At 43.0% G+C, this 11474-nt stretch overlaps 1 protein-coding gene across 3 annotated transcripts in view; it reads right to left on the bottom strand.

Annotated features, from left to right (window-relative positions):
* The window catches only part of NOL4L (nucleolar protein 4 like), a 199764-nt gene continuing 188290 nt past the window's right edge, over positions 1-11474 (bottom strand). For all 3 annotated transcript variants that reach the window (XM_074292756.1, XM_074292759.1, XM_074292758.1), the window contains one exon: positions 1-5027. In XM_074292756.1, coding sequence (XP_074148857.1) covers positions 4780-5027 — 248 coding nt within the window. In that variant the 3' untranslated portion in view covers positions 1-4779. The remainder of the gene's footprint in view (positions 5028-11474) is intronic.

Below are 11474 nucleotides of genomic sequence, written 5' to 3'. Positions count from 1 at the left end.
TTTGTTATACAGTGTGTTTATTAAGTAGATTCAGTCTTATATATGATATACAGATTCCAAAGAAAAAGGATTCCACGTACTTATGAAATCAGTGCATTTAGCAAGTAATACCATGGAGAGAACAGCTTGATTAACAGCTCATTGGTCTTTTGTTAAGTGAGGGGGGAGGGCGTTGGCCTGTGCTAATCATTCCACAAACAAAACAGAATTCAGTTGCATCACATAGAATAGACACACATTCTAAGAATTAAAATATTAAGCCACATTTACTGGAAAAAACCCACTATATAGAACACAAATAATTTTTATAGAGAGCATTGAGGAGGAAGTCCTCACCTGCTTAAAAAAGCCACATTAAGTTGCATAGGTGCATCTCTGTAAAAATATAATTTAGAGGTGATATAATTGATTAAGCATTAAAGTGTCACCTTTAGAAGTTGGAGTCCTTCCATTGTCTTAAGTGCTTGCTGTCTGAACCTCTCCCAAAAGGTGGTTATTCCCTCCTGGGTCCCTAAGTGTCCTAGGTGAGTACTGAAGACACATTTGAAAGTGTCAGATTGATACTTTCCTAATAACCTGCAGTTGTGCCAGAGGGCCTACTGGGCTTGTCCCTTGATAGCCATTTGGACCCAAAGGCTAGAATAATTCTGCTTTTCTGAACTGTTATCATGAGGAGAATTGGATCCAGTTAGGTGATGACAATTCTCCATCTATGCCGCTTACCAACTGAAGAAATCCAGTGGTGCCCTTACTTTGACTATCACTGCTAGACCAATCACAAGACAAAGGACTGTGGGGCCATCCATGCAAAAAGGAAAGGATTTGCTAGTTGCAGAAGTATGTTGTAGCAAATCCTAGATCTGTTGTGGTGAGGTTAAAAAATTGTTTCTTTTTTCTCTCTTAGGTGGAAACATAGTAAAAGAGAAGAGAGATTTGTGGCTTTGCTAAGCAGATGAGTTGAGTGAGGCGCATCTTCCTCCTCAACAGCGAGTCTTGCAGACCACACAGGGATGGGGGGATCTGTACATGTAAACAGTACACTTTCACTGAGTCCAAAATTAGGAGCCAAAAGACAAAGGTTCACATTGGTCTTAGGTAGATACAGGCAAAGAATTGAGCTCTTGAGCTCGGAACCAACAAAAACCAAAAATTTCTAAAGCACCACTAAATTATATAAAAATCAGACCATGGACGGATTGAAACTGGTATTCTGGTGAGATACTACACTACCTTGTAAAAAGTTTTACAAAAAATTACAAATTAAAAGTATATTAACCCTCTGAGTTCAAAGCAGCATTTTGAAAATGGACTGGTAGTTAATCCGCCAGCCACCCCTGGAATGGTGAGTGGCCCTTTGGACTGGGGATAGACAGGGTCTCACCTGTTTGGAAATCCTCTGAACATTTTCCCCCTCATTACAACACTGTCCTCAGGAATTGAATAATCCACGTATACAAGGTATGAAGGAAAAGATGAATTTCAGATGGGCTAAACACAATCATGGGTTTCTCCCATGGGTTTGATCTACAGAGTCTCAAGTCCCTTTCATTAATGCTTGCCTTCCCTAATCTTCTAAACCCTATCCCAAGCATTTCTTGTTGAGTGTGTTCTGCTTCCATTCTTTCCTTTTTCTCTTAGAATCCAAAATGGAGTTTAGCCCTTAGGCCCTTCAACAAGAATTTAGGACAGTTGGGACCTGGCTTTTGAAGCAGCCTTAGGGAGCACAGCTGCAGTTGGAATGGAGGCCAGGGCAGACATGAACATGTTCTTCAAACCTATAGCCAGAACAAGCATGCTGGTACTTGGGAGACAGTGAGGAGTATGGAGTGGGGAGTGGGGGAGAGGAGAGAGAAGCTGCATCTTTAAGTGAGGAAAAAAAAGGCAAACCAAGAACCCAGACTTCTGTGACTATACTAGAAAATGGGGTCCTGTTTCCACTTAATAACCTGCTCCAGATTCTGCCATTCATCATTAGGGTTTCAAAACTAACTGACCCACCAGGTGCAGGTTAAACCAATGAGATGATGTTAACATGATGGGGAATCTATTGTCCTTCAGCTACACCTGAGAGTCCCGTCTTCTCCCAGTGGCGTGTTTTACATTAAACCTACACTCTTACCACAATACTAAGGCAGGGCCGAAAGTGATCTGTTAAGACGGCTTGAACTCAGAAAAATCCAACTTCAAATTGTAGCAAATGCTGCTCTTTATACAGTCCCTTGGGAGGGGAACCTCTCCCGGTGTCTTATGTCAGTGTGTCAAGAGACTGATAGCTCTGGGATTAGCCTGGTTGCTGCCTCAAGTAGATGAAACGTAAGCAATTGATAACAAGAATTCTAAGGCGGCGATTGTCTCAGCCATTTTTTTTTTTTAAACATTAAGACTTTCACAAATTGCTTGGGGTAACATTTTGCAAAAGGTCTGTTGGTTACTTTGTAGTATTGTTCACACACAAAAATAAATATTTACACAAATTCAAATGCTGAGTGTGTGTGTTGGGGCGAGGGTGAGGGAGGGGCATTAGGGGCTACTGTAATCGGAATGGTGCATGGTGTGGGAAGTCTAAGGGGAGAGGCTCTGGGCACTGAAGTATGTGCTGTGATGTGGATCTGTCTTGGCTGTTTCAACCCTGATGAGACCTAGGCTGCCCAAAAATCAGTCAAGGAGAAGGCTTGTTTTGACAGAACTGGTGTGATTAAAATGGCGTGTGGGAGCCCTACTGTCCCTGGGAACAGTATATGCAAAAGATAAGACCGGACCACCTTTGGTGGGGGGCGGGGTTGAAAGGCAGAGTTGTGGCTTCCTCATCTTTTGGTTGCCCCTTGCCCTTTGCCACTCAACCAGGGGCCTTCCTGGCTGGAGCCAGGTCATGGGTTTGTGCCTGGAAGGAGGAATAGTCTGATCTAGTTTCCTCCCTCCCTTCCTGAGGGAAGCCTGCCACCATCTTGAATGCTATAAGAGGGAGAGTGACCAAGGCTAGAGAGGAGCTGGTTTGAGAGAGAGGGGTCTTGTTAACGATAGCCAAGGTGGTTTGCTGGGAACTGTCTGCTCCACTCAGCCAGTCACCTCAGGTTCCGGTCTGCTTCAGCTGGGTGAGGGTGGCCATCGCTGAGATAAAGGAGCTAGAAGTCTCACAGGTCATTAGGCAGCGTTTGCTGCACTTATGGCTACTGCACATGTTGCATTGAGGGGCCTTAACGGGGCCCTCTGAGGTCTAAGCTAAGTCCCTGGCTTTAGCAGCACTGGTAGGTATTGCACTGAGCAAAAGGAAGTGCCTATAGGAAGGGAAGAAACCAGGCCAGCTTTTTTTCCTTCACACTCTAGGGACTCTGGGTTTCTTCCAGGACCATTCACACCCAAGGGAAGCCAGTCCCAGGAGATTCTGTGGCATCTGCTCCCCTTAGCCTTTTACCATCTGCCGGTCAGCTGGGCAGAGGGAGAGGAACGTAGCTGCCGGGTACCTTGTCTAGAGGAGCATGGCTTTCTCCTCATATGCCTAAAGCGCTCTCCTTGTGAGGAGCGGCCTTGAGTTATTTCCCTTTCCATATCCCCAGGGAAAGGTCTGTCTTCACTCACCAAGGAGCACGGTGAGAGGGGAGGTCTGTAAAGGAGCCGGCAGCTAGCTGTGTAAGGCCTCCGCCGTTAGAGGGGCTGGAGCTCCGGTGTCTGGCATTTGCTGGTTTGGACTCGGGGGAAGCTCACTGCCCATCATTTCTCAGATACCCAATTTGGATTCACTTCATAGTCAAGTTACTGGGGGCGGGGGAAAGTTGGGGAACAGCCATTCTGAGCAGGCTCAGGGCATGTCTGTTCTGGGAAAAGCCCACGCTGGAGTGTGAGGTAGAAGACAGATGGTGACCGTGTGAGGGGGTTTGCAGAACTGGGACTGCCACGGCAGTGGGTCTGGGATGGAGTTGGGTTTGTCTGCAGGATGTTAAATGTGTGTGAGGTCCTTCCACTTGGCGCTGCCCATGCTGAGGTTACTGACTGGAGGAGACTGTGTTCCTGTAGCAGCAGTGGGGTCTGATTGAGAGCATATCTGAGTCTAAACACGACAGCTAGTGTGTGCAGTTCAGTCTCCTGGCGGCTGACTGCGGGGGAGGTGGGCTGCAAGCTCCAGGTCCAGGTCATAAGGAACCTCTGCCCTGGGCCACGAGGCCTGCCCTGGGAGAAGCCGGCCTTGTTCTGCCTCTCCGCCCTGCTGCCCACCCCTCATCACTGTAGTGATATGGAATGTTAGTTCGTAGGAATAAATTCCTTCTGATCAGACAGACACAAACTAGCAATCTGTACAAACACAAAAGAATCCATTTTCAGAAAAATAAATTACTAAGGGTAGAGGAGGAGGAAGAGGGTCCATTTTGTTTTTTCTCAATAAATATGCAATTCTGCTCACCTAAGACTTGAAAGGTAATTATCTGGGGATGGGATTCTAACGTCAGGGTCCACGAAGGTTACTCTAAATACGGCCACAGCTCCCAAGCTCCCTGTCAAGAAAGTTCAAACCCCCTCCAAAGCTGCCCGTTTGGCTTCTTCCAAGCAGGTAAGTGCACCTGTGTGGTGAGATTCAAAACAAATAAAAAGTGTCCTTGTGCCCAAAGTCCCAGGTGCTTGGAGTGTGTGTAGAAACAGCTCTTTTAGGTTCCACCCATTTTTTTTTCTTTAAATAAAATGTACCAGCTAGAGGGGAAAGAGGACACCAGGTCCTCAGCTGGGGCAGCCCCTTTCTCTAGGGTGGAAATTGTCATGTGACACAGGAGCTCTCCGGGCGCTGGGGCGTCAGTTTTGCTGCAATATGAGGTTTTCCAGTTCGTCCGCAGACCTCAGGAGAAAGGCGGCAGACTCTCGGTAGCCAGCGATGAGCTGCCGCACTGCGCTGATCTCCGTGGGGCTGAGCTGGGCAGTGGCCATGCCCCGGCTGGTGCTGTTGCTGGAAGAGGAGGAGGAGGAGGAGGTGGTGGTGGTGGTAGTGGTGGTGGTGGTGGTGGTGGAGGCAGCCCCGCCTTTCATGCTGAGATCTGTAGGACCTGGGGGACAGGACAAGCCAGAATTAAAAAGGGGCCGATGCCGGTCTGTCTGCACGCCAGTGCTTGGTGCCCCCAGCCCAGGCTTTATGGGGTGGAGGGTACCCGCCTATGGTCCTGCTTAGCCCTGGGATCAACCTTTTGTGGATCACCAATTCACAGAAAGAGTCCTGGATTTAGTCCTTGGAGACCTGGGTTCCAATCACATCCCTTGCATATTGGTGGAACTGTAATCCTTACATTAGTGATAATGAGGCTCCCTGACTGCAGCAAACAAGGTAGAATTAGGGCAAAAACAATGATCATGGTAGGTGGTGAGAACATCCTGGAGGAGATCAGTTCTGAACAGGGGCGTTCAGAATTAGATCAACACGTGCCCAGGGAGAGGCTGCCAAAGGCAAGATGGAAAGTCTGTGCGTTATTTCCCTGTGTCCTACAAAATGAGGCAGCTGGACTAACTAAGATTCTTCTCAAGTCTAATACTGAAAGTCTTAAGCTGGTCTGCCCCCATCAGAGAAAATGAGATGTGAAAAAATACATGGAGTGCTGGAAACTGAAGTTGATGGGACCTTACATGTCATTTTATAGATGAGGTAACTGAGGTATAGCGAAGCTAACTTGCCTGATATCATGCAGGTGGAAAATGGCACCTCAGAATTCAAACTCTAATTCTGAATGTTGTATTTGAGTTGTTGGGAAAGACATCCAACAAGCAGAACAATTTACTGACCTCTGCACCATTCCCCTGACCCCACTTCCTGCCAAATGTTTGTGGATGCAACTGTTCAGACCTAGGGTAACAATGGTCCCCCATATGGGGGATACCAATGGAACAATGCTCCTAGAATAGGGGACGGGGCACAAGTCGAAAGAACTTGACCAACAAAACTCTTGTCTCATCATAGAAAAGAAGAGGTAGAGAATTCAAATATTATTACTCAGATATTATCAGTGAAGATGACACTTGGATATGAAATGACCTGTGTGTATAAAGTCACTGCTTGATCCAAGTCTGGGACTCTCACCAGAACAAAGGAAGTGGACAGTGACCAGAACTGGCACTCTCTGAAGGACAGAGGAATTGCAGCCTCCAGGTGAAATAGTAGAGAGAAAGCGGATGTCCGGACGGGGCAGATTTAAATGCCCTAAACCTGTGCTAAGCATAATAAGCATAAGCCAGCCTCTCCTCCCCCATGTTACAAATGTTACCCAGTGAGGTCCACTGAGGATGGCAAGGGCAAGATGAAACTTGACTGTGTTATTTCTGACTCTCTACACAAAATTTGTTGTGGCCCTCAGCTCTTGTGCTTTCATCATAAATTTCTGAGGGATGTAGTGTAAGTAAGTAGGGTTCCCCTTCACCCGCTCCTTTTTCAGATGATGAAAATGAAACCCAGGGAGAAGAAGCAACTTGCCAATAGTTGCACAAATAGGAAGCTGATGAGCTGGGACACACACAGGCTTTCTGACTCTGAAGCCAGGCTAATGCTACCACTATACACTTGTCCCCTCAAAACCTAATCATGTAGTCTTTGAAGCAGCTGGGTGGTATAGTAGTTAAGTTCTGGGCTTAGAGTCCAGAAGCCCCTGAGTTTAATTCTTGCTTAGATACTTCATTTATCCCCTCACCAGTAAAGCAATCCTTATTGAATTGTTATTATGGTGACAAAGAAAGAGATTCAGAAACTACTGGTTAGGAAGCTTTTCCTCAAAACTCTTATTCATTGTTTAAATCTGGAGAGGGCTTTTTAAGTTCAAAGAAGTCTAAGTTCTCTCCCATGGGGTTGAATTGCATGGATTTTTTTTTGCTGAGAAAATTGGGGTCAAGTGACTTGCCCAGGGTCATACAGGTAGAAAGTATTAAGTGTCTAAGGCCAGATTTGAACTCGGGTCCTCCTGACTTCAGGGCTGGTGCTTTATCCACTGCACTACCTAGCTGCTCCATTGCATGGATTCTTAAGAAATGAACCAAAATCTGTCTCATCCAAGACCTTTTGGTTGTGGTTTTACAGGGAGAATGAATTCTGTAATCTCATGATGTCAGTTAAATAATCTCTCTATAAGACTGTACATTCCATGAGAATAGAGACTGGATCTTCTTCCCTAAATTTTAGATCTCTTTTTGGTCATACAAAAGATGCTTAAGAAATATTTATTGATTTCGTAAGTGATCTTCTGAGTGACCAGTGTTTTTGAGTAACAATGACCCTAGGAAATGACTTTTTTTTTGATGTCTTCATAGGATGTTGAATTGCTATTAAGCTGTAAGAGTTCTGGAGTTTCTAGTGGAAAGCAGGAGGATTTAGGTATATGCTAGTTTTATTGCCTTATATTATTCTTCAGCTTAAAAATATAGAACTATGTTTTGAGTAACTTATTTTGGCTATAAAATGATAGTATTTGGTACTTATAAAGTAGAAAGACCACAAGATTTGGAGTCACTAGCATCATAAACAAAGCTTTTCTGAGCATCAGTTTCTGCCTCTGTAAAGTGGAGCTGACACAATTTGTATTATTTGCATCATGGAAGGGTATAAAGAAACTGGCAAAACTTAAGGAAATGTGAATTATTAATTTAAACTCCCCTAATACTTGGGAGACTTAGAGCAGGGATAGAATTTTTTGAGGGAGAGAGTAAAACACAAAAAGTCCTCGAAAGAATTTTTTTAGATTGCATACACTTCTCTTTTTGGGGAAGGCAATGAGGATGGGGGGCTTAGGGAGAGAACAGAATAGGAAACTAACTGGAACATGTCCAAAAGAAGGTTATGAGTTGGATGAGATCACTGGAAACCAGACCAAACAAGGAACTGGCAAGGTCTCTGCTGAAGAAGATTTAGGGAAGATAAAGCATGAGGAATTAACATTGTTCTTCATGGCTAGAAGGGACAGAGCTAGGATACAGAATTCACAAAAACAGATTTCACCTCAATGGAAAAAAGGATCCCTAAAGCCAGCCCAGATTAAGTAGCAAGTCTCCTGTTATTGCAAAACAATTTGATAGGTATGATGACTATCAAATGAATTCTTGTTCAGGTACAGGTTGGACTTGATGGGATTCTGAGGTTTGTTTTTGTTTTTGTTTTTTGTTTTTTTTTCAATAGAAATGGTCTAACAGCCTGACAACAGGGCATATCACAGTTAGCCACTGAATGCTGAGAAATGACATGAGTAAGATTAGTTCCTTATCTAAGGGCATGGTGCTGACCTGTTAGGCTAATGTTAGAGAAAGCTCCGCTCACATCTTATTTTCAGGGGATGCTTGCCTAGAGGAATCAGAGGTCAGATTTGGGGATGAGAGGGAAATAACTGAGATAACTTTTACATCTTTATGGAGTAGACTGACTGGCTTGGATGTTGGTTATCATGTCACATTCCAAGCTAGGGGAAAGCACCTTTATAGAGGAATCTAAATGATTCCTTGAGGGTAGTTGAAGCTTCATTCTTCATACATCCGAAAGAAGCAGAATATATAGATGGGAGATAAAAGCTTATCTAAGGCATCTCAAGGTATCGTCCTACTTGTACTTTCTCTCTAGCAGAAGAATGCAAGGGGTGGAGAAGTAGTCAGCGGGAGTCCTTCTAAAAGACTTCCGAAGGACGATTCTAATAGCCAGAATCCCAATTTACAAAAGTAAAATTGGTTTTACAAATGGTGAATTGAATGAACAGTTGGGGAGAGGAAGACTACTCACAAACTTCTATCAGAACCTTAGCTCTGAACTGGTCAGCAATTCCAGAAAGCAGTTCGAAACTCTGCTTCACAAAGTTACCAAGGTATGTAGCTATACTACAGTTTGGCCTACAACCCAGAGAGGAAAAAGTCCTATGTGTAGGACACAATTTTAAGCATGTCTTTTTATGGAAGCAAAGAACTGGAAACTAAGGGAGCATTCATCCATTTGTTAATTGGGGAATGGCTGAACAAATTATGATATATTACTTTAATAGAAGTCACAGTGCATAGAAGTCAGGAATTCGGTCTGAGACTTTATATAAATATAAATATATATATGTATTTATATACGACTTTTGGCAAGTCACTTACCCCTGTTTGTCTCAATTTCCTCATCCACAAATTAGGCCAGAGAATGAAATGGCGAACCACTATTTTATCTTAGCCAAGAAAGCCCAAAGTGGGTCAGAAAGAGTCAGTTACTGAAATGACTAAAGGACAAGAATCACACCAAAAGAAGAAAAGAGTTTCAGAGAAACCTGGGAAGACTTATATAAACTTATGTACAATGAAGCGAGTAGAACCAGAAGAAAAATTGATGCAATGCTCAAGCACAATTCCAGAAATCCAATGTTGAAGCTCCCGTATCCTGACAGGTAATAGACTCAAGAAGCAAAATGAAAGATGCATTGGATATGGCATTTTGGTTACTATGCAGATTTTACAAGGGTTTTGTGGAGTTTTTTTCAGTTGGGGGGGGTGGGAGAGAAAGAAAATAAAGGCTTTTTAATTGGAAAAATCTAAATAAGGGGTCCTTTATAAAAAGGCTATTGCAATAGTCCAGTAGTGAAGGGATGAAGGAGTCTGTACCAGAGTAATGGCTGAGAGTGAATAGAAAAGGACGTAGGTGAGAGCTATTGTGAAGGTAGTAATGAACAAATGAGATATATGGAGTGAGAGCCTCCTGTTCCCCTGGGGTCTCTGCCAATGGGATCCTGCTGCTCTTTTTTTCCCTTCTGAAACACTTTGAAATCTTCTCCTTAAAGTCTAGTCTATTTAGAACATTTTGTTTTACATTTACAATTTACATTGATGTCATTTCTCTATCCTTTTCAGATTCTCTATAACCCAAGTCCTTGCATTCAACAAATGTTTAAGAAATGAGTGAATGAATGAGGGCAAAGGTGAGAGAGAGTAGGGCTTCTCTAATGCCTGTATGACACAAGAGGAAAGGTTTAGAAAACCTCACAATTTTAGTAAGAAAATAAGTGAGGAGGATGATAACCTCTGAAAAGAATTCACAGCCAGAAAACCAGAGGAGAGAACTCATAAAAACCATGAGTGAGGAAATAACAGAAGATCCAAATGAATAAATCCTACTTTAATCAATTAGAATATATAGTAATAGTAATAGTTTACATTGTCATAGTACTTTAAAGTTTATAAGAACTGTTATTTACATTATCCAATTTCATCCTCACAACAACCCTGACCTAAGTAGGCTTGGGAATGTTCCCATTTTGCAGACAAGGATAGAAAGACTCAGAGAGAATAGTCAGACCCAAGTCTACTAATTCCAGTGTTCTTTGAAAAAATGATGGATAATTCAGCACATTCTAGAAAAGAAAAAAAAATCAATATACCTCTCTTCAAAAAGAGCAAGTTAGATCCTAAAAGTGAATCTCTTCTCATTTCTTCTTGGAGAAATAACTGGTGAGAGGCATTCTTGGGGTAAAAGTCCTAGCCTGCATTACATCCAAACTCTTTGAATAAGGACATTTCACCTTTCTAAGCTGAGCCATAAAGCAGGGTTGTGGGAAGAACAAAATGAATGTTGGCTTTTCTCCCTTTCTCTCTCATTGAGTGTAATTGAGAGTTTTAAGTAGGCTCTAAGCTAGAGAGCTGGCTGGGTTTGAGTTAAAACCAGACTTCCATATTGAAAGGCAAATCTCTAAACTGCAGCAGCAGAGTGGAAGGCAGTTCTGATGTACACAATGGAAAGAAGAACCATTGTTCCATCTAGAAGAGGGAGTGTGTGTGTGTGTGTGTGTGTGTGTGTGTGTGTGTGTGTGTGTGTGTGTGTGTGAGTGATGGACCCCTTTTGGAAGATTAATAAAGCCTACCGTCCCCTACACAGAATTTTTTTTTCCTGAGGCATTTGGGGTTAAGAGACTTGTCCAGGGTCACACACCTAGGAAGTGTTAAGTATCTGAGGCCAGATCTGAACCGAGGTCATCCTGACATCAGGGCTGGTGCTCTATCCACTTCACCACCTAGCTGCCTCCAGAATAATTTTTAAATAATCAAAGGAAATATTAAATTTCAAATAGAGACCAGTACATATAAATAAGCAATTTTATTCCCATTCAAGTTCCCAAACAATCTAGAATCTTTCCATAGACCAACAACTTCTGAATTTGTAGATCTAGGTTAAAAGCCTTTAATTTAGAAGTATTTTCTCCAAACAGAAGTCAATAACTCTAAGCCATTGGTCTCAATAGCCAAACCAAATCCCCTCATGGAGCTTAAACTCTAATGAGAGACATATACAAAAATAGGTACATACAAGACACAAAGTAAATATAAGGTAGCATTCGAGAGGAGTTTGGGAACCAGAAAAAGCACCCTGGAAAAGATAGAGATTGAGCTAAATCTTGAAACTTAAGGGGTACGGGGACTTAAGAGGTAGAGCTAAAGATAAGATATTTCAGGCACTAAGTTCAGCCAGGATAAAGGTACTGAGATGGGACATGAAACATCACATGGGAAGAACA

Source organism: Sminthopsis crassicaudata, chromosome 2, assembly GCF_048593235.1.
Source record: "Sminthopsis crassicaudata isolate SCR6 chromosome 2, ASM4859323v1, whole genome shotgun sequence".
Classification (NCBI taxonomy): domain Eukaryota; kingdom Metazoa; phylum Chordata; class Mammalia; order Dasyuromorphia; family Dasyuridae; genus Sminthopsis; species Sminthopsis crassicaudata.
Note: the sequence above shows the minus strand (reverse complement) of the source record. Positions and strands in the feature narration are given on the sequence as shown.